General features: G+C 40.3%; 1 protein-coding gene across 5 annotated transcripts in view; it reads right to left on the minus strand.

The window, feature by feature from the left end:
- Positions 1 to 747: 747 nt before the first annotated feature.
- Positions 748 to 24,070, minus strand: part of Wdr47 (WD repeat domain 47) — a 53,500-nt gene continuing 30,177 nt past the window's right edge. For all 5 annotated transcript variants that reach the window (XM_041649969.1, XM_041649962.1, XM_041649988.1 and 2 more), the window contains exons 7-15: positions 23,525 to 23,703; positions 21,942 to 22,199; positions 19,226 to 19,301; positions 16,641 to 16,798; positions 12,577 to 12,746; positions 11,498 to 11,668; positions 10,726 to 10,857; positions 3,968 to 4,186; positions 748 to 2,015 (exon numbers count right to left, since the gene is read on the minus strand). In XM_041649969.1, coding sequence (XP_041505903.1) covers positions 1,873 to 2,015; positions 3,968 to 4,186; positions 10,726 to 10,857; positions 11,498 to 11,668; positions 12,577 to 12,746; positions 16,641 to 16,798; positions 19,226 to 19,301; positions 21,942 to 22,199; positions 23,525 to 23,703 — 1,506 coding nt within the window. In that variant the 3' untranslated portion in view covers positions 748 to 1,872. The remainder of the gene's footprint in view (positions 2,016 to 3,967; positions 4,187 to 10,725; positions 10,858 to 11,497; positions 11,669 to 12,576; positions 12,747 to 16,640; positions 16,799 to 19,225; positions 19,302 to 21,941; positions 22,200 to 23,524; positions 23,704 to 24,070) is intronic.

A 24,070-nucleotide genomic window follows, 5' to 3' on the forward strand; every position in this document is an offset into this window, starting at 1 on the left:
TCTGCCTCCTGAATACTGGGATTAAAGGCGTGCACCACCAGTGCCTGGCTGTGGTTGCACACTTTTAATCCCAGCACTCGGAATGAAAGAAGATCTGTGAGGTCCAGACCAGCCAGAGCTAAGAGTGAGATCATCTCAGAACAAAATGAAAACAGAAATCCTAAAGTCTGTGAAACTGTGCATTAAACTAAACTAAGGAGGTTTAATTTTAAGATGATGTTGGTTTTTACAGTGTTCCCCTCTGCTTGTGTGAGGGTGAAGCTGTTAAACATTCAAAAGCTTCCAAACTCAACTAGAGCCGGGTTAGAATGTGTGCTCATTTTTATGTGTTTTACAGTGCTGAGGACTGAACCCAGGGCCTTCTGCATGCCCTGCTAAGTGCTTTACTACTGAACTATGCTCCAGCCCTTGCTGTGACAGGCTTTGTTAACTAAAAGTCACAAGAGATGGGGATGCAGCTCAGGAGGAGTAGACTGACTGCTTAGCATGTGCAAAGTCTTGGGTTCAATCCTTCAATACCTGAAGGGCAAAGGGCAAAAGGATGGAGGGGGGGAGAGAAGTGCTATCTGTTGCTAGGGGTTACAGAGCACGTTAGTAGACGAGCTTTAGGAAAATGTTAGGGTAAGGCATAGGTCCACTCCTCCAGCAACTTTCTTTCCTTGGACCTACCTGCTCCAAAAAACCTGGAAGCGGCACTCTCAACAGAGTGCCACAGACTTAGACCATGGGAAACGGATGGAGTTGTAGGTGTCAAGAGGTCTTTATTGAAATAAAAGCACAGTTACACTTCTACTGCCCTTCCCACTTGGCCTATAGATTTAAAATGCTTGCTACATATGGTGAACAGACAGGTCAATACAATTGCAGTTGAAATAAATAAAATAGCCTATTTAATAACTTAAAGTAAAGTACTGAACAATATGAAAATAAAGATACATAAAGTGTTAGGATCTATAGTACTGTACAAATAAAATCATTATTCTTTATTACACAAACTGTGCAAGAAAAACCCAAGTTAGTTTCTGGAGTGCAAAGTTCCAATTCCCCACTTTAAATTATCATGCAGACAGTTTTTCAAGCCATGCTAAGGTCATGGCAAAGTCTTTAATTTTGAAGAGGACAATGCTACCCAGTAAATTAACCCTACCATCAGATATTGTTCCTCATAGCTGAGGCTGCTCTGCTTCTACAGTATCGCCTCGAAGGGAGGTATCTGTGCATTCAAAAAATTGAAATCAACAAGTTTCCAAAGCATAATAGTTACGTTTTAGCTGGAAACAAAATGATGTGACAAATTAGTGACCAGACCCTGGGTTAAGGAAAAGAAATGCGCGGAGAAGCGGTTTTCCTTTCATTGTGAACTCCAATAATGATCCCTATGTAAAGGCAGTCATGTAAAATTTTAGAGATTTACCAAATTCTGACCTCTAGAAGACACGTGATACAATATGGGATTGTGACAAGAGCAAAGTAACTTCTGAACACCTATGTTTCATCTGGGGAGGACTTGGGTGTATTATATGTAACAATTACTTAAATATTAATTCCATGTCAGTGTATGTATAAAACTGTTATTTGGGCAAAACCCGAGAGTGCATTTAATAATAAACCATAAACACATCCTGTACCTTGACTTGGCGTGCAAACCAACATAAGAGTTCTTCTGCAGACTTTGGCAAGGGGACTACACAGCAGCATGAACACACATGGAAGACTGAAAACCACCACCCAACACCTTCTGTCAACAGGACATGGTAACAAGGGGCTTCCTTGTGTAAAGTCTTTCTGGAAAGTCTACGTTCTTCAGGCCTGTAGTCCTCACAATTCAGTAGTCTCGAGTCTGTGCTTTCACTGCACAGACCGACTTGGCCTCTAGCCACTGTAAGTCCAGAGGGTCACAGTTCTGTCTGCAGACGATGACAGGAAGGAAAGATCCTGGGTGTGCCATCTGCACTGGATCACTTTGTCCTTGTGCTCCCCCACCACCATAAGAGGAAGCTGCTTGGTGAGGTCCCCTAAATTGAGAAAGAAGAGACATTGGCTTACAAGGAAGAAGTGAGTAGACAGATTGTAGACTTCCTGCTACTCTAGGGTGCTATAGCAGGAAAGTCCTAGGCAGAGATAAACGTCAGGATTTGGTAACAAACACACAGCAACACTTGTTGTGGCTGCACTCTCTCCTCCCAAGCTGCTGATCTCGCTCAAGGCCTTCGACGATTTTCCTTCCTTTCCTGATTTAAAGTTTGAGGGGTCCCAGAGTCATCTGGCAGACCCCCTTCTGTCCTCTGTCTTTCCTCCTCTGAAATCACACCTAACCTGTGTGTTTATAAACCTAGGATCCACACTCACTTCATCTCCAAACCCAAACTTCAGATTAGGAACCATTTTTTTTTTTTTTGAGACAGAGTTTCCCTGTGTAGCCCTTTTTGTCCTGAAACTCACTCTGTAGACCAGGCTAGCCTCAAACTCACAGAGATCTGCGTGCCTCTGCCTCCTAAGTGCTGGTATTAAAGGCGTGTGCCACCACATCCAGCCTTTAAATAATCATTTAATACCCCATTGGCACCTGTCTTAAATTTAAATTTTCTAAAACCAAATTCTTTTGTTTTCTTGCCCAGATCTGCTCTGCCCTACCCATGCACCTCCTCTCACTAGTGGCACTGTCTGCTTATGTCAGAAACCCGGGACCACCAACTCCTTGTTCTCTTACTCCCTACATCTAGTCTGAATTAAAAATCCCTTAAATTCAGTTTCTTCTTTCCCCTCCGCTTCACACCTCACTCCCAGACACCGCCTGTCCTCAGGCCATTGCAGCAGCACCTTCTCCAATTCCGCATTTCTATCCCTGTCCTACTAACAGCACACACAAGTGAATACTCAAATTACTAAGGATGTAATTAGATCAGATTACTTCTTGATTAATGATTTTTCTGAAGGATTCAGGTTATAACTTATGTACTATTCTGGTGGAGAAACTGACAATGGGGAGGATGCATGTGGAGGACAGACAGCACATGAGAAATTGACCCTTCTCTTGGTTTTTGTATTAAAAACAGACCTTTTGTGCCAATAAACTTTGTCTCAAAATTAGACTTTTTTTATCTCTTTCCCTGGGTTCACTCAATTCCAACCTTGGCTTCCTGAAGACTCATGACCATTTCCCATCTGCCCCTGCCTGAGCATCCTTGCATGTGTTATGCTCTTCACAAGGGCCTTGGGATAGCTTATACTCATGATTCAGGCTCCATGCAGACAGCATCTCCCTGTCTAGAACAGCCAACCCCTAACTACAATCACTGTCTCCTACTAGATAATCCTTTAATAGCACTGGCCAGGACCTAAAAAAATGACATCATTTGTTAATTTATTTTTCACTGGCCTCTAAAGTACAACCTCCATTAAGATGGGAGCTAACTGTTTAATTCATCTTCCTAATAGCTACACAGCAAACATTTAGTTAAAGAATGTTTAAAGAGGTGGCTGGAGAGATGGCTCAGAGGAATAGAGCACTGGCTGGTCTTCCAGAGGTCCTGAGTTCAATTCCCAGCAACCACCTGGTGGCTCACAACCATCTGTACTGAGATCTGGTGTCCTCTTCTGTACTGCAGGATACATGAAGGAAGAAACCTATATACATAATAAATAAAAATCTTTAAAAAAATGTTTAAAGATAAAACTGGACACTGAAGTACTAATCATATAAATTGTACAATATTTGTAAGGATGCTAAGGAGCATATAAATCCATCATTTATATCACAGAATAAGTCACTGTAGTAAATAAATGGAATAAAATGTGTTTTATTAAATAACATCTCACTCCATTTACTTAATAATTTACTGTAAGAAATCTTAATTCATTCTTCTCAATAACTATAACATTGAAGCTTAAAATGTTAGTCAATCGTATCAAACTAGAGAAAAGCCCCAAAAGGAGATTAAAAACAAAGGGAAGCTGGTCTCATCACCTTGCAGGTCTGTCACCTTTATTTTCATATCGTAAGAGCCTGTTAGCAAGTAGTGAGCTCCAGGAGAGAAGCGAACAGAGCGCACATCACTGGAATGAGGGTGGTAACTCTGGACCATTCTGCCTCCTCTTATGTCATACAGCATGCAGCTGGAGTCTTCTTGACCTGTGGCTAAGAGACGGCCACTAGGATCCACAGCCACAGATGCCACCGCACTGCCTATAGTTGAGAAATGAAAATCGCAACACAGAAAATTAATACACTTATGACACAATGTAGCACTTTATGTTCACTGAACCACACACTAATGATCTGATGTAACTTGTCAACACTATTATATTGATTTGATAAGGAATGTATTGTATAAGGAAAAATCCAAATTAACTAAATAACCACTGTATCATTTTTAGAAACGAGAACCTGTTTCTTCTGAGTTGAAAACCCCTCACCCAGCATAACATTGTGAAACAGTGCTAGAAAACACACTTCCAGCCCCGTGTGATCACTACTAGGCAAGACTTAAAAATACCTCTTATACTCAACTTAGAGAATCTAGCTGAGGGAACAAGAAAACCCATTAACAAATTTTACTGTAAAGCAACAGTGTAGGAAATATCACAAGGCAACCTATGATTTATTAACAACAGAAATTAAGTTCTGAGTCTGGGGGTTGGAGAGATGGCTCAACGGTTAAGAGCACCGGCTGCCTTTCCAGAGGACCTGGGTTCAAACACTCCCAGCACCCACATGGCAGCTCACAACTGTCTATAACTCAGTTTGGATCAGGACTCTAACACCGTCACACCAATGTGCTTAAAATTAAATAAATTTTTTTAAAAAGTTCTGAGTCTAAAGGATATAGCCTTAATTTTGCCATATATTTTCAATGGGGGCATTCATGACCCTAAGCAAGCACAAAAAGATGGCTAAAAAAATTAAATGCTGGGCTGGAGAGATGGCTCAGAGGTTAAGAATACTGACTGCTCTTCTGGAGGTCCTGAGTTCAATTCCCAGCAACCACAGGGTGGCTCACAACCATTTGTAATGAGATCTGGTGCCCTCTTCTGGCCTGTGTACATAATAAATAAATCTTAAAAAAAAAAATGCTGCCAGGCAGTGGTGGCGCACGCCTTTAATCCCAGCACTCAGGAGACAGAGGCAGGCGGATCTTTGGAGTTCGAGGCCAGCCTGGTCTACAAGAGCTAGTTCCAGGACAGGATCCAAAGCTACAGAGAAACCCTGCCTCTGCCTCAAAAAAAACAAAAATTAAATGCTAATGATAGTTTGTGGATCTGCCAAAACTCAACTGTATCTAAGAAAATTTTAATATTTAGAATTTAGTTTTTCTTGTTAAGGAAAAGATTTGATTTTTCTTCTTAAAGGAAATCAATCATGAAAGTAAGATTGAAGAGTTGTGCTCGATACCCAAGTAGTTCAAGTAGTCTGTGGAAACTTCACAGGAAAAAGAGGATATAATCATGAAAAACAGTAAACAGTATAAATAATGGTATCTATGTATGTTGTGCTTTCCTGTCGCTTTAAGGGACAAGCCACACCCACTTTCATTACCTCTGACCTGCCCGCCGCCATCTTGGGCCCTTCCTTTTCTGCTTCCTTGACGTACGTGCTTTTTATTATAAGGAAGACCTGGGAATGTTATGGTTTTGGTCCCTTTAAGAGACAAGCCACACCCATTCCCCCTCCTCATCCGCTGAGGCAGGCTGATCTTCAGCTTCCGGCCTGAGCTTGCTCTCTTTTTCATCTTCCTCTCTGAGAGGCAGCTTTGCTTCTGCCTCTCTCCCCACTTCTCTGCTTCCCCCTTCTCTGTCTCTTTCTTCTCCTCCTCCTCCTCCTCCTCCTCCTCCTCCTCCTCCTCCTCCCTCCCTCTCTCTCTCTCTCTCTCTCTCTCTCTCCCTCTCTCTCTGTCCCCCCCTTCACCCTTCCTCCTCCATAACCCCCTGAATAAACATTCAACCTCACCCTGCATGTCGTGTCTATCCATGTTTCTGTCTTCTGCCCGCCTGCCATGTGTCTCCCTGCCTGGAACCAGCCATTGCTCGGGGACCAGCACCCGTCTCTGCCTCGGGCCCACTGCCTGCTGCCACATGGCCCGCCACCACTGCTCTGGGACCAGCAGCCGTCTCTGCCTGGGACTGGCTGCTCCCAGGGCCCGCTGTCTGCCGCCACATGGCCCTCCCCCACTGCTCAGGCCGCCGCTCCGGGACCGGCAGCCATTTCTGCCTGGGACTGGCTGCTCCCTGGGCCCGCTGCCTGCCACCACATGGCCTGCCGCCACCATTTGGAACCTACAGCATGTCTGCTGCCTACTGCCGCGGGGATCTTGGAGCATTTTTTAAAAAAAGAACAACAATGTATACACGAAGTAAACACACCTTTGTAAACTAAGATATTTCCTTGAAACTTTGACAAGAAAAAAGAATCATGGTCTGGAAGAATTACGTAAGAAAACATTAAATGAACACATATAAAAGCTGAGAGGTTCAAGTAGGAAAGGCAGCCATGAAAGGCGGTTGAGCCTTGCAATCTAAGCTGCAGGTTTGAAGCTCAAGCATCTCTGCAAGTTTGTAAGCAAGAGGGTTACATGGTACAAGATTAACCTACCTGAAAGTGTACAAGCAACTAAAATAGATTATTAAGGAAGACAAGGCAGAATAACCAAATAATGAGGGACTCAGGCCTGAATTAAAAAATAAAGGATAAACAATACTGACAGATAACTGAGTGGGTCTAAAAAAAAAAAAAAAGTACAAAAGAGTCCAGAGGTCAAATAAAACAGCCTTCCCCAGACTAGTGTCCAGTCATTTAACATCTCATTTGAATGCCTGATAGGTCTCTTACTTGTATGAGGGAAAAAATTATAAGAATGAGTCACTGTAGTAAATAAATTATCAAACTCAGAAAAGACAGAACCAGCACAGCAGAGCAGGTAAAAGTGCTTGTTACCAAGCCTGGTGACCCGAGTTTGATTCCTGGAACCCACATAGTGAAAGGAGAGAATCGACTCTAAAATTGTACCAGGACCTTCAGGAGAACACCATAACACATGGGCACCCACACCCACACATACACAAACATACACACACACATACATACATACACGCACATACAAACACACACACACACACACACACACAGAGTCATTTATCATTATTTTTCCATTAGAGAAACTGAGGACTGAGGATATGACTCTGGGAAAAGTGAAAGACCCAAGTTCAAATCACTGCACCCGTGGGAAAGCTAGGCCAGGCATGCATGTCTGTGATCCCAGTGCTGACAGTGAAGACAAGCTCACTGGCCAGTCAGTCTGGCAGACGTGGAAAGCTCCAGAATCAGTGAAAGACCCTCAAAGAAATTAATAAGGTAGAGAGAAATAGATGAAAATACCTGATATCAACTAACCTTTGGCCTACACATATACAATGAATGGATCTGCACACACACACATGAACACACGCATACACTACATATATAAAAATATACACAAAAATTAGGAAAAATGAGAATAGCTGGTACATAGGAGAATTGTGGAATATTATTTTAAGATGTGTTACATTTGTTTATGCTGTGGAACATTTGTTTTAATGATGCAAAGATGTGTTGCATTCTTTTATATTGTAGTTACTTGATTCTGTGAAGTAATTTTTGTGCCAAAAGAAATCTTAGTTCATTTCTTTAAAAAGTTGACTATTAATATTCAGTTGTCTCTTGGGCTAGGCATTTTACAATAGGTGGTCCGTCTACTCTGGAATATGAAACAGGTATGACCATTTAATCTCTATTAGGAAAGATAAGCAAAAACATTATTTTAAGTAGATATTAAGAGTTCGTGACCGAGCAGTGTTGAGTTTGGAATTAGGGCAGTCAAAGGAATCTCATGGTGGTAAGGCAATGCTGAATGAAACCTAAAGATAAGCCTGGGCTGGAGAGATGGCCTAGAGGTCAAGGTCCTGAGTTCAATTCCCAGCAACCACATGGTGGCTCACAACCATCTGTAATGAAATCTGAGACAGGGTTTCTCTATGTAGCTTTGGAGACTTATTCTGGAACTCACTCTTTAGACCTGGCTGGCCTGGAACTCATAGGGATCCGCCTACCTCTGCCTCCCAAGTGCTGGGATTAAAGGCGTGCAGCACCACTGCCCAGCTATAAATAAATCTTAAAAAAAAAAAAGCCTGATAAAGAGAAGACAAAAGGAAGAGAACCTCAGATTGCAGAAACAACATGAATTCACAGAAAATCTTGGGATGCTATATAAAAGGAAAGAAAATATTTTGAACTGAAACTGTAAGGATGCAAGATACCAGATCAGGTTTAAATCTGAGATTGCCCCCTATACCTTCGTGTTTTAAATACTTTTCCCCTACTGCAGGAAGGGATTTGGGGAGGCTATGAAATATTTAGGAGGTGGATCCTGGCATGCAGAAGTAGGTCACTAGCATCAGGCCTTTGAGGGTCAAGAGAACAAAAGAAGGCCACTTTTTCATAAAACAAATACCAATGGCTTTTTAAAGTTTAAATAAGTCTTGATAGAAAAACAGTGGGTAATTTCAATACCGTACTTATCTCTAGACAGATCATCTAAATAAGAAGTCAACCAGAACATTAGAGTTGAACTTCCCCATAGAGCAGTCATTCTCAACCTGTAGGCTGCAACCCACAGGTATCACATATCAATATCCTGTGTATAAGACATTTATATACCAATTCATGACAGTAGCAAAATTACATTATGAAGTAGCAATGAAATAATTTTATGGTTGGGGTCACCAAAACTTGAACTGTATTAAAGGGTTGCAACATTAGGAAGGTTGAGAACCACTGCTAAAGAGTAAAAACAGACTTAACAGGTATCTCAGAACACTCCATTTAGCCAAAACAGCCCCCTGAGCCCACACTAGGTAAGAACACTGTTAAATAAAAGACAAAGCTAGTCATAAAAAGGAGCCAGCACATGAACATTCTTCAGGAAATGAGGTTCATCAGAGGAAAGGAGCATTAGAAAGAAGAGGTACAATATATTAAAAACAGCACAGCACAGCCTTTAAAAGGAAAGAAGAGGCTTTCCTTTAAAACCTGGAGTCAGGAGTTTCAGGAAGAGAGAAAATAATAGAGACAGGGTGTAACTGGAAGTTTCTCATCCTGACTGATCCCGCAGCTGCTTTAAAAATAACCACTTAGAGGCTTAATATTAACTATGTTCTGTTTGGCCTATTAGCTCAGACTTATTATTAACTAACTCTTACAACTTAAATTATCTCATTTCTGTTAGTTTATATTTTACCACGAGGCTCATGGCTTGTTACCTTCTCCAGCAGCTGCTCACATCTCTAACTCCGCCTTATTTCTCCCTGTATTCAGCTTTGTTTTCCCTTCTAACTATATTCTGTACTGCCATAGGCCAAAGCAGCTTCTCTATTAATCATGGTAATAAAAAATATTCACAGCATACAGAAGGGCAACCTACATCAGCAGGGAGAGGTGTAGGCCCATATTTCTACATGGTATGGTGACCAGAACCCCAGGCCATAGTTTGCACCTGCCACACAGGAGGTGGTCACCTCCCTAACAAAGGGTCAGGATATGCTAATGTTGTTCTGCTCCCATCTTTGTAATTTGGAGAATGCCTGAAAAGAGGTGTTAATTCGGTCTACATGACAGAGCTGGCTTACAGAGCTGGCAAACAGAGCAGGAAGATAGGAGGTGTGACAAAATGGGCAAAGAAAGGTGTGGTCAAAGGTGTGGACGTGACCAGAGACATTCACCTGGTTACCTAGCAAACAGAATGCTAATGAATTTTCCCTAAGTTTATATAAGGCTGTTTGGAGAATAAACTAGAGGGATTTTCAGGATTGTGAACTCAGGATTTCATGAGGGATCACTTAGTATCTCCCTCCTGATAAAACCATGTGAGTTGTGTCTTTAATCCTACGCTCCCACTCTGGTCCAGAGAAATAATACAGGGTCACTGAGACTCTCTCTCCTGATAAAGCCATGTGAGTTGTGTCTTTAATCCATGCCTCCCCTCTGGGCTGGAGAAACAATACAGGGCTGGCACTGAACCCCGACAGAGAGGGGCTGGGGAGATGGCTCAGTGGTTAAGAGCACTTAATGCTTTTACAGAAAACAAGGGTTTGATTCCCAGCTCCAACACGGTAGCTTCAAAACCTTCTGTAACTTCAATTTCAAGGGATCCGAAATCCTCTCCTGGCCTCCACAGACAATGTAAGAACATGGTACACACACACATACAGACAGGCAAAACACCCATGCGCATAAAATAAAAATAAATCTTTGAAAAATCTTTAGAGCCAGTGGGATGATCCGATCAGGTAATGGTCACTTGCTGCCAAGCCTGATGACCTGGAACACAATATTTAATCTAGTATTGGTTTACAAATATGGTAACATATGAATGAATTCTAAAAGAATTGAAACTAATCAATAAAATACAAAGTCAGTTTCCCTCAAAACCTCCACCCCAGATATCCTTTTGCTTTTTTGCTTTTTTGTTTGTTTGGTTTTTGAGTCTCTTGTAGCCCAGGTTGACCTGATTTATTTGGTACTAAGAATTAAACTCAGAGCTCCCATTAACTGGTCCAGCACTGTATCGGCTAAGCTATATTCTCAGCCCTAGTTTCCTTTTTCACATGAAGATGGGGGAGGGGAGAGAAAAGCAGACACTAGCATAATTTATGAAGTTCCTTTCTCACAGAACTTCGTATCTATGAAAAACCTACCAGTTCCATGGAATGTTGTGCCAACCACACGAACACAGCTTGGTACTCGAAGATCCCAGAATCTAACAGTCTTATCCTGGGAACCAGATGCAATCATCCAGCCACTCCAGGTATAAAGTGCTAAAATATGCCCTAAAAAGACCATACATGCAGTTAAGTGAGAAAGGGCATGTCTCAAAGCAAGTCCTTCTTATTACTGGTTAACCAAATGTCACAGCATAGAGATTTTATATACTATCAAAGAGATTAATTTTTAAAAATTCATTAAAACACATCAAAACCACTCTGAACAAATTCATTCTTTCTTTGGTGACTCTATTAGTAGAATAAGTAATTTCTGTATTTCAAAATATAATAATTAATACACACAAATTTGTCACTTGAAATAATGGTAACTTTCATGAAGAAAACACAGGCAGTTATTCCGTGTTGTTAGATTACTAGCTTTGAATGAAATGGATACAGAATCACATCTTTGATCTGCCACTTCCTGGCGTTACCCTTTCTGCCCCACTGTCTTCATATATAAAGAGGAATAAAACTTCCTACATCATATAATGCCTGTGAAGATTAAACTACAGGAATTCTGTGATGAATAAATAGATAATAATACCATTATTACTACTCTGATATCCAAAACTCACAATGAAGGTCTTTGAAATAAAAATCTGTCTCAGAAAGACCCATTATGAAGAGCTCTACCCACCAATGAAAACAGCACATAGCACAGGCTGAGCAAAAGGCAAGAGCACACAGTGTGATTGTTACGTACCAGTGTGTCCACTCAAAGCATGGAGACCCTGTCCTCTTTGACAATCTGTTGTGTAAATGTTACAATCTCCTGCCCCAGCACTTATTAAAATAGCTCCACCACTTTCCGGGCCTTCCATAAATGCCAAATCTCGGATTGTCCCATCATGCATGCTAAATTCCAGATCTGGTCCTGAAACAGCAGTAAGAATTAAAAACAAAAAAATGCTGCTCAACTTACTGTGTGAGGAGGATGCTAAAAAGCTGCCTAAGCACTGGACAAGGATAATACAGCAGCGTCAGAGCAAAGCATGGCACACCACAGGGAAACCCATCATCTTGTAAACTAACCTAAAAAACTCATCTTCAAAATAGTGTAATATGGTTTATATTTGAACTTAGGGATTGACATAGCTCACTTATTGAACATGAAACTTCAAGAAATCAATGTACTGATTTAGTTATTACTGTCCTTAAAACAGAGCTACAGAAAGTTCATTGCCTCTCTGCCCTTTGTTTTGTTTTGTTTTTAGTCTCTCAAGACAGGATTTCTCTGTGAAACTGCAGTGGCTATCCTGGAACTTGCTCATGGTAACCAGCTGGCCTCGGACTCATGGAGATCCTCTTCTGCCTCTTGAGAGCAGGGATTAAAAGCATGTGCAACCACTACCCAGTACCTCCCTGTCTTTTATTTCAAACAAAAAGGACAAATAAACTCTAAAAAATATCCACTAGTTCAATTATGGTAGTTATTTAAAGGTTCTCTGTCTCTGTTTCTATCACTGTCGTGTGTGCATGTGTGCATGCACACGCGCGTGCGCATACTTCTGTACACTGTACAAGTGGCCTACCACTCAGCTACATCCCTAGCCCAGAAAAAATTATTTTCACCTTAATGTTTTTCTAAAATTCATATGCCACTTGGCTATGTGTAAGACTTTTATTTAAAAGAATAATACCTCACTGGAGTGGAATAATCAGAACAAAGAAATGAATTCCTCAAGATGTTCTGAGATTTCACTAGTAACAACAGGAAGACACGGCAGGGGAAGCGCACAGGTACACTGGCATGTCAGCTACTGCTGCACACTCGGGCCCTACCTGTTGCGTTACAAGTCTCTGCATTGAAGGGCAGCACTTTTACGTATTTGTCGTTTGATCCAGTTGCTAATAACTGTCCACAAGGACTCCAAGCCACACAATAAATGGATCCTTTATGATGTTTGTTTCTCTTAAATCGTACCACTGGCTGCTTAGGCATGTCATGTGCACTGAAAAGAAATAGTACATAAAGATATTTCAACTTCTTGATTTTTAAAATTAGTTAACATGCAATTCTCTATTATAAGGGAAGGAAGAGAAGACTATCCAGCAGCAAAGTTTTATTTGGGGAGAGGTTGGATTTCCAACTCAATAATCCTCCTGTCTCCAACTCAAGAATGCTGATGTTAAATCTCCACATCCAACTTACAGTAGATTATCAGATTTCTAAAATCATAAAATAATATAAACCATATTTTAACCCAAAATGTAAAATTATAACTATTATACAAATTTATCATTTCAGATCACATAATAAATAGGACTATTATACAAATTTATCATTTCAGATCACATAATAGATAGGATATATGGTTTTTTAATCTCCATTTATCCATTTTTCATGAAGTTTTTTCCAAGAAAAAATAAACAAAAGAAAGCTAATACAAACTAGGAACGTACAATTTTTTTTGGGGGGGGGAATTTTTTCGAGACAGGGTTTCTCCGTAGTTTTTTTTTTTAATATTTATTTATTTATTATGTATACAATATTCTGTTTTGCGTGTATGCTTGCAGGCCAGAAGAGGGCACCAGACCCCACCACAGACGGCTGTGAGCCACCATGTGGTTGCTGGGAATTGAACTCAGGACCTTTGGAAGAGCAGGCAATGCTCTTAACCTCTGAGCCATCTCTCCAGCCCTTCTCCATAGTTTTTGGTTCCTTTCCTGGAACTAGCTCTTGTAGACCAGGCTGGCCTCGAACTCACAGAGATCCACCTGCTCTGCTTCCCGAGTGCTGGGATTAAAGGCGTGTGCCACCACCGCCCGGTGGAACGTACAATATTTATTGACAAGTAATAAACAATGTGGCTCAGTTTAAGAAAAGGTGAAAATGGATAAAAATAAAAATGACAAGATCTCTTTCCAGAGTTTAAAAATCTAGTTAGGGTAGATAATGTTGTGACCACTACATGTAAGTCATCATGGGACAGAATAAAGTTTTGAGTTCTAAAAGATAGGAAGATTGTTTCCCCAACAGTAAAAGTCAGAGAACAGCTGCAGGGGACAGAAGATGGAGGTCAGAAGGGCTGCTCAGGGTGTGGCAGCTCTACACAGACAAGTCTTGGGCTGTGCCACCATAACTCCTGCTATCCGCTCCCTGATCTAACATTTTGCTTTCTCCTTTTCAAGTATTTCTACTTAGTAATGCAGAGCTGGAGAGATAGTTCAGTGGTTATGAGTATTTGCTGTTCTGGTGGAGGACCTGGGTTCAGCTCACAACTGCTTGTGACTCCAGTTCCAGGACCTGACACCCTTTTGGGCCTCTGTAGGCACTGCATCATGTGCTGCGCTTACAAACATACAAGAGCATTCATCCACTCTATTTACTCAGACAATGAGCAACAACGTATTTTAACACTGTGAACTAACAGGGGCTCTATGATTCCTTTCCCTCATTTTTTTTTTTTTTACTAATTTATGTATACATGTGTGTGTGTCTGCATGTATGTTTGCCTATGTGAATTCAGGTGCCCTTGGAGGCAAGAACAGGGTATCAGACCCCCTGAGACTGAAGTTAACAGATGGTTGTGAATCACCTGATGAGAGCCAGGAACTGAATGCTGGTTCTCTGAAAGAGCATCAAGTGCTCTCAACCACTGAACTATCTCTGCACCTCATATCTGTCTTTAAATGATTCTACAGGGGAAAAGTTTCCTTTTGCAGCAGACAACAGTTAATACAGAGATGGACAGCTGGTCAAAGTGCTAGGAATAAGAGAGCGCTAGTGCTCAGCTCTAAACCAGACAACTTGGAAACAAACAACCAGCAGACCCTTGGAAAGGAACCACTACAAAATGCTGCCTCCTCTGCATGACATGGCATTGCACTCACGGACTCCGAGCAGCTGGGGCACCTACTCTAGACCTGCGAAAGGACAAGCCAGTCAAAATTCCAACAACAGACCAGAGAGGGGCTCAAGCTCCACTGCTACTTGAGGAGCTATTGGTAATAAGCAGAGAGTCAGGATTCTTCGGGGGTGTGGGTACTGGTAGGTTATCCGTGCGCCAGTGGATGGTCCCATACTCATATGTATGTGAAAAATACTAACTAGATTCATTGTGTATTTAACGTAAAAAAAAAAGTCAGAAGGCAGTGGCACAAAGCTTTAATCCCAGCACTCAGGAGGCAGGGGGGCAGACAGACCTCTGCGTTTGATTGCCAGCCTGGTCTACAGAGCGAGGTACAGGACAGCCAGGGCTGTACAGAAATCCCGTCTTGAAAAATAAAGCAAACAAAAAGCAAAAGTGTATGAAGTTGAAGAGCGATGGATGTATGTTTAGGGCAGGGGGCAGGTCTAGGAAGAGTTAAAGGGGGAGGAGTGGATACGATCAAAGTACATTATATACATGTATGAAATTGTCAGATAAGTATTACATTAAAATTTGCTTTGTAAATGCAAAATAATATATCTCATAGTACTTATAATAATTAAAACTTTTAAGGATTTATATAGCGTGTTTGGGTATCTTTATACTAAAACTAATTTTTCCTAGATAGGCACACACAGAATTTTTTCATTTGAGCCAACAGTACCAATAGTATAAACTACCACTTGGATAAAAAGCCACTGTTCTAAAAGCTTGTGTGTCTTCTAGAGTATTAATACAAGTTTATTTCCATCAGCAGAAAAATTTATCAAATTATCTCATAATCTTTATAATGCTCGTTTTTTATTTTATGTGTATGAAAGTTCTGACCGCATGTATGTTTATGCCTATGTCTGTGTCTTATGTGTCAGCATATTGGTTCTCCTGGAGTTAGAGATGGTTGGGAGGCATCGTGGAACCTGGTACTCAACCCAGGTCCTCTGAAACAGAAGCCAGTGCTCTTAACTGCTCAGCCACCTTCTAGGCCTATAATGTTAGCTTACTCACAGCAGACAATTTAACAATAACAAAAACAAAATAAAAAAAAACTGACAAAAACGTTCTAATGTAGATTCCTATGAAGTTACATCAAAACAAAAACTAATTTTCTGCAGTGTTGGGGACTGAACCCAGTCCAGTGTCTTGTATACCATAGGCAAATATACCACTGCAAAGCTATAAATAATGGATATTAGCATTTTCAGGACAAATCTTTCAGAATATATATCTGGTTTTCAAATTCTATAATTTGCTAGAACAAGAGGGTAAAAAATATTGTTAGGTTAACCAAATGAAATTTTACTTTTTGTAGGTTTTAAATGGCCAAATATCAGCAATTGCTATAGTTTAACTTTAACTCCTCTGAAACTATAGGAACAGTAATACAGGGAATGGCGGCAGGTGCCTGCAAAGAAAAAAGAGGCAGAAGGATCTGGGGTTCAAGGCCAACCTAGGCTACAAGTGAAATGCTGCTTCCATAGGAAAAAAAAGTCTAGTTTTTCAGTCTGAAATGAGCCATAACCTGCCTAATTTTTGTTTTGCATAATAAATAGATTATAAGAACCCTGAAGATAAAAAGATGTCATAGAAATAAGAAAGACTTACTAATACAAAATGCCATAATCAAAAATATGATGGGTGATAAGTTAATAATGAAGGCACTGATTAATAAAGCTTTAACAGAAGAAAAGGAAGAACTGAAACATTAATAAATGACAAATATTAAAAAGCAACCATCTGGGCGGTGGTGGTGCATGTCTTTAATCCCAGCACTCAGGAGGCAGAGGCAGGAAGATCTCTGTGAGTTCGAGGCCAGCCCAGTCTACAAAGCAAGTTCCAGGTCAGCCAGAGCTATTACACAAAGAAATTGTCTCAAAAATCCAAAAACAAAAGGGGGGGGGAGGAGAAAGGAAGAAAGAAAAAGCAACCAGCATAGCTAACTGAAAACGTAGGCAAGTGGAACAATGCAATTCTTACCTTGGATCAATTTTTTCAGGATAGGCACACACTCTCAGGGTTTTTGAGTTTGAGCCAACGGCATATAAATTACCACTTGGATGAAAAGCCACTGCTCTCACGGCTTGTGTGTCTTCTAGAGTATTAATACAAACAAACTGCTTTTTTGATTTGTCATCCTATGGAAAGAATGGATATAAAAGTCAATATATGGAAAAACAAATCTGAGTCACCTTCATCTACTCTAATTCATTTCAACCATATTATTCCAGTTTGACCATTTCATAGTAACTACCAGTAATCTTTTAGGTAACAAATATTACTAAACAAAAGTCAGACTAGGACAAAATACAGGGTCTGAAGAGACAGCTCAGCAGTTAAGAGCACGTGTTGCTCTTAGAGGACCCAGTACCCATATGGTAGTATTCCATACCTCCAGTGCAGGGGGAACTGATGCCCTCTTCTGACTTCCTCAGGCAAACAAATTCTAACATTAGAATAGATATTGCCATATTAAGCTCTCTTTAACTGTCAACCACTCACATATACAGTTTTAGTGAAAACAACAGTGTCATTTGTCTAATAGGAAATTCATGAGCTGCTAGTTGAGAAACTGAGGAGAAGTAGCTCTAGACCGGAGAGGGCAGCACAATCAGATTACTCTCTCAGGAAGAAAAGAAGAAATATAGGGGGCTGGAGAGATGGCTCAGTGGTTAAGAGCACTGCCTGCTCTTCCAAAGGTCCTGAGTTCAATTCCCGGCAACCACATGGTGGCTCACAACCATCTGGAATGAGGTCTGGTGCCCTCTTCTGGCCTGCAGGCATACACACAGACAGAATATTGTATACATAATAAATAAATAAAATATTAAAAAAAAAAAGAAGAAATATAAAAGGCTATTATTAATTTAACCCACTTATAGTTAAAAACAGACAACTCACTATTATCTCCGGCAATTAATATTTCAGTATTTCAAACTAAAATTGTAGAATGTCCTTTTAAAGCTATAAAAATGATTTTAATCAAAATATTTGAGATTTGTGTTTATTTAAAGTGTCAGTCTGTCTGCCACACTCTCCCAAAGAGGAGAGTTGAAGCCGCTCTAGACAAAAATGTCCATAGCTCCTGCTGTTTTGTCCTTTGAAACAGCACTGCTACTTTGAGCAGGACTGTCTGGACCAGGAACATGGATCTCCAGATGAGAAAGTTGACAGTCTTTATGTAATCTTGTCTTTGGCAATGGCAAGGACACAAAAATGCCAATCACTTCAGCTCTGGTCAAAGCTAAGAAGAATCACAGTGAGCAGTGAAGGGACCCTCCCTCTTGCTACCCAAGCTTTCATGCATTCAAACCATGCGCCCTCCTTAGGGAAGCAAAGGCAAAACTAACACCACATACATTTTCTTATCTAACTGAATTCTGTTAGTCACACAGACTTTAGTCCATTCAGGAAATGGACGTGTAAATGAATAGTATGCAGGAGATAAGAGAAAACCAAGAGGATGGTTGGTTAACACCCTTCTAAACATTTAAGAGTTTCTTTATAGCAGAAATAATGTAAGTTGATTTTATTCGTACCACAATGTGTTTTACATTTTTTAAAATGCAGCAATATGCTTAATAGGAGACTTCATATAAAAACAAATGCTAGCTTTTCTTGAGATCAAAGAAACTGGAAACACTGGCATCGTGCATTTCTTTGTACAAGGAGCAAACATTCCTGGGCACTTAGGAAAATGGCGAGCACTCTTCATTTGTTTCCTGTTTGCCCTACAGGCATCTGGAAAATATCTTTATTTATGAGGCTAAATTCTGAGCTAGAATAAAAAAGAATAGTAAGAAAGGGATACCTGATTTCAAAACACACTGAGGTGAAAGGCCCAGCAGAAACACCACAAATATCAAACAAAGCCACCATAAAATTCAGACAGTAATAGTTCTCAGTGAGGCCATTAATATGAATTCTCACAAATGTGTTTTCATTTTTAAGTTAACTACGGGGGGCGGGGGGAGAGGGTGCACATAAGCATACAGAGGCCAGAGACAACTGGGAGTCAGTTCTCTATTCCCACCATGCGGGTCCTGGGGACTAAATTCAGCTTTTCAGGCTGGGTGATGAGCCAGCCATCCCACACATCTTTCCTAAGGCAAACTCTCCTTTTAGTGCAGTGAGATCTCTCCCACTACTTTGAGATAAATAATGACCATTTCTATAGCTTTTCTTTGGATTAAGAATTTTTTTTAATATTTATTTATTCATTTATTTATTATGTATACAGAAGACCTCATTACAGATGGTTGTGAGCCACCATGTGGTTGCTGGGAATTGAACTCATGACCTTTGGAAGAGCAGGCAATGCTCTTAACCACTGAGCCATCTCTCCAGCCCTGGACTAAGAATCTTTTGCAGCAGGACATGATGGTGCACACCTTTAATCCTAGCACATGGGAGGCAGAGGCAGACAGATTTCTGTGGGTTTGAGGCTAGCCTGGCCTACATAGCAATTTCCAGGTCAGCTAGAGAGCTACACACAATACCCTGTCTCAGGAAAAAACAATCCTTGCAATACATACACACACAGAAAGAAACCTCCAAAACATTACCTCGTCCCCTTTTGATCTTGATAGATTCCCTGAAGAATCTCCAAGAGATGGCTTAATGACAGAATGTTCTGATGAGCTGTGGGAATAGATTTTAAATAAAGTTTACTCTAAAAATCACAACAGAAACTAAGTTAATTTAACCTTTCAGAGCCGGGCGGTGGTGGCGCACGCCTTTAATCCCAGCACTCGGAGGCAGAGGCAGGCGGATCTCTGTGAGTTCGAGGGCAGCCTGGTCTACAAGAGCTAGTTCTAGGACAGGAACCAAAGCTGCAGAGAAACCCTGTCTCGAAAAAAACAAACAAAAAAAAATTTAACCTTTCATCTTTATTTTACTTTTTAGCAAGTAATCTTCAGGGACTCTATTCAAAGCCACTGTATGGAGGCCCTGGGGACTGGGCTGATATGGTATCATATCAGGAGAGCTGTGGAGCGAGGTGAGACGCCATGCTGGAAAGGCCACGTTCCCACACTGTACGGTGAAGGGCAAGAGCCTCTCTGCCTGTCCCACAGTCCTTCTGCAATGCTAAACTCTACCCCAAGCAGAAGCCTACAGACTGCTCTTTAGGAAAAATATCTGTCCTTGGAAAAAAAAATAAGAAAACAAAAAATAACAAAAACTGATAGCTATCCCTTCCTAGAAGAGTATTTCCAGTACTCCTTGGTTTGTAAACCAAAGACACATGAACCACCAACACATGCAGTTCTTGTCTAATAAGCTTAAGGAAACCCTCAGGAATTACACTCAGAAGCTTCCAAATCCTCAAAGAAGTAAGGGACTAAAGCTAGCGAGCAAAGAGAAAAGCTTCAAAAAACAAAGTCCCCAAACTAAAAACATAATTACACTCTTTACAGAAAAGAGGATTTCATCTCAGAAAAAAAATGCAGTACTTTTTTAAAGTAAATTTTTAGAGAATGAGAACTCTTAATCAAAACATCACAGCAGGGAAAAAAAATCAATAGAAAATAGAGATGAGGACATTACTAAGCACTTTTTCTAACTTCCTAAATCTTAAGTTTCTAGTTTTAAAAGACCCATGGGGGAATTCAACAGAACAAAACTACAGAACATGGGGGAAATAAGGGACCTAAAAATTTCAGAGAGGAAAAAGCAACAGGCCTTACACAAAGGATCAAGAATCAAAAGGACATCAGACTTCTTCATAAGAGCACTGAAACTGAAAGGTCACATCACAGAGCTCTGAACACTGAAAAATGGTTACCTCCAGGCAGTGATGACGCACAATCCCAGCACTCAGGAGGCAGAGGCAGGCGGAGCTCTGTTTCGAGGCCAGCCTGATCTACAGAGTAAGTTCCAAAATAGCCAAAGCTGTTACACAGAGAAACCCTGTCTTGAAAGTAAAAAGAAAGACGGAAGAGGAGGAAGAAAGGGAAGAGGAAAAAGAAGAAGAAAAAGAATGGTTACCATCCCAAATTCTATACCAACACTGGGAAATACAGTAACATGAACAGATACGCAAGGTCAGAGAAATTTTACTTCTGACATATATCCTTTTTCAAAGAACTACACAAAAGCTACAGGGGATCCAACACAGGGAAAAGGAAAAGAACAACCCAGGAAGATAAGGAGGAAAGTCCTAGGATTCTCTAGGTCTGGTTTTGTCTTGTTTTTGTTTTTTAAATAATGGCGTAAAGCCTGTAAATAAAAGCAAGAATGATATAATGCTGGAGGTATGACCCAGAGAGAAAAGAGACAACAAATTACCCTAATGAAATAGTTTTGTTTCAGGGCTGGAGAGATGGCTCAGTGGTTAAGGGCACTGCCTGCTCTTCCAAAGGTCCTGAGATCAATTCCCAGCAACCACATGGTGGCTCACAACCATCTGTAATGAGGTCTGGTGTAGACATACAGACAGAATATTGTATACATAATAAATAAATAAATAAATAAATAAATAAATAAATAAAAGTTGGACATATACACAATGGCATTTAAAAAAAAAGAAAGAAATAGTTTTGTTTCTTACATTTACTTCTGGTGTGTGCATGGGTGTGTGCAATGCTATATGTAGAGGTCAGGGTGCTAACTTGCTGTCTTCTCAGACCTCAGGCCCTCTGAATAAAGCATAACTTTAAGATTTAATTCCTATCTCTACTCAAGAACATTTGTGTAACAGCCTGAAACCAGTATCCCAGTTACGAAAGTAAAATATAACAATTCCTACAAGGCTAATTCCTACAAGTACACAAGTGTCAAAAGAAGTTATACATTTTTAAATTAACCTACTTGAGAAGTGTTTTATGGTAATGCAAGAAAATGCCCTTGCCTATTCTCACTGCATTAAATAACACTTGTTTACTAGCGATAGGAAGATAAAAATGTTCTAACTGGTGAAAACATAAATATGCAAAGTCTTTAGCTGCTATAATTTTTTCACAGTTGTCCTTCTATAATCACTCTAACATGATGTAAAAAACACCCTCTTGTGCCCAAAGGTCTATGAGCTTATCTGTTGAAAAGTGTCAAAACAAGGGGGAAAATTCAAGATAAAGCCTAAAACCACAGACTCTCTCAATAAGATGGTTTATAAAAAAATGGAGCTGTCTTGCTGCTGGCAAGGAAACAGAAGGAAAACAGACAAGAAAGGAGACAAATGGCAGCAGGCAGAGAGAAATCGGGAGCTAGTGAGCTCTTAGCTTATGTTCCTAGCACCACAGTAAGAAAGTAACATTTCAGGCTTTACACTCAAGCACTCACTTCTGGCTTCCACAGGGCGACTCTTCAAGAAAGGGGATGTGATTGGTAGATCCAGGATTACGAGGAGTGCTTGTGTGAATATGTGAAGTATCGTGGATCAACCTCTGACTGGAATCTTGGGGTGGCGTACTAAAACTAGCCACAGAAGAACTATTGGATTCGCTGCTTTTGCTCCCAGTGCACTGTTGGTTGGGCACTGGTACCTCATTGCCAAGATTATCCATTCCAATGTTTAATTCACCAAGCTTTTGAATAGACCTATAAAAATAACAACACAAACAGTTTAAAATAAAAGTGTAGTTTAAAACATTCCTTATATATCCAAGACTAAAAGCTTGAAAAGACAAACACATGCACATTTATAATGTAGGGGAAATTTTATTTTAAATATAATCTCCATCAATTTAAGACATAACCAAGACACTACAAAAGATAGTCCAATGCCAGGTGATAGTGGGGACACCTTTAATCCCAGCACTCAGGAGGCAGAGGCAGGAGGATCTCTGAGTTCAAGGCCAGCCTGGTATACAGAGTGAGTTCCAGGATAGTCAGAGCTACACAGAGAAATCATAATTTGAAAAACTAAAAAAAAATAATAATAATTTACTTTAAAAAGAAATTAATATTGAATCCAAAAGAATCTACAAGTTGTCTTGTTTCTTTTTCTTTTCTTTTTTTTAAAAATAGTCTCATTTTGTTGTCCAGGCTGTTCCAACCTTAAATCCTAGGCTCAAATGAGTATCCCACCTTGGCCTCTCAAATAGTTACAGCTATAAAAACATGTCACTATGCCTGGCTGAATCTGAAGGTTTAAAACTAATAACTATAAAATGACAGCCATAGTAGAATGCTCACAGCACATAAACAGATGAACTCATTTACTTTCATGGCACCTAGGAAGAATGTATGAGCAGACAGAAACTAAGTATGGGCTGGAGAGATGGCTCGGCAGTTAAGATCACTGCTGCTTTTCCAGAGGGCATGGGTTCAATTCCCAGCACCCACATGGTGGGTCCAGGGGATCTGATGACTTCTGGCCTCTGTGAACACCAGGCATGTGCATAGAGACATACATAGAGACAAAACACAGTAAGCATAAAATATTAAAATTTAAAAACAATAGAAAAGAAACAAAGTAACGTCTATATCCTAATCTACCTTGGGTAAAATGGGATCCACCTAGCCCATGAGCTGAACCACCACACTGCAACTGTGGTTATTTGGGGGAAGAAAGAAAAAAATCTGGATTTTGTAACTGAAAGACATTATGTAATTCTACATTTCATAAAACATTTTTAAAATCTTGAAAATTTCAAACTACAGAGAAAGTAGCAGTTACTGCATGTTTTTTAAAGATTTTATGGGTTAGCCTGCATGTACATATGTACGCACATGTGTATTTGGTGCCCGAATAGGTCAGAAGGGAGCTAACGCTGGTGGGGAGCCTTCTGAGCCACCATGTGGGTGCTGGAACTGGACCTGGTCTTCTGTGAGCAGCAGCATGTGCTCTAGTTGAGAGCCTTCCCTCCAGCCCCAGCAGGTACACTACATGACTCTCGTGTTTACAGTGAGGCTCAACAGACCTACTAAGGAATTGTTCTGTGAGATTCTGCTGCTGGTCAGGACCGTCCTCTTGGTTCACACCTCCTTCAAGTAACATCTGCTGGTATATCTGCCGCTGCTGCTCCTTCTGCTCTAAATGCTGCTGATAGCGCAATCTTTGCCTGTAATATTCTTGAAATTGTTCAGTGGAATCTCGAAGCTTAAAAATATTAGAAAAACAATACATATAACAGATCATTACTGAATTATGTTTTTACAATATCATCTATAAATGCTGAATAAAAGTACAACTACAACAATTTAAAAATTACATTGCTCTTTGAAAAATAACAGTCACAGATTATCAGTTCCTTTACTTTCTAACACCAACCGAAATGACTGGTTATTGTGTGTTCCTGACTAGCCCAGAGTTGACATGCAACTGATGGTTATAACAGGTACACAGTCAGAGAATACACATGCAGATAATGATAAATTTGGTATTACTTAAATAAAATGCCTTGGAAAACTGTATTACTACTCAGTAAAGATTAACCTTAGCCAGATGGAGGTGGCACACGCCTTTA

The sequence above is a fragment of the Microtus oregoni genome, unplaced genomic scaffold (assembly GCF_018167655.1).
Source record: "Microtus oregoni isolate MIOR12 unplaced genomic scaffold, Mior012 000000F_ref0000247, whole genome shotgun sequence".
NCBI lineage: Eukaryota > Metazoa > Chordata > Mammalia > Rodentia > Cricetidae > Microtus > Microtus oregoni.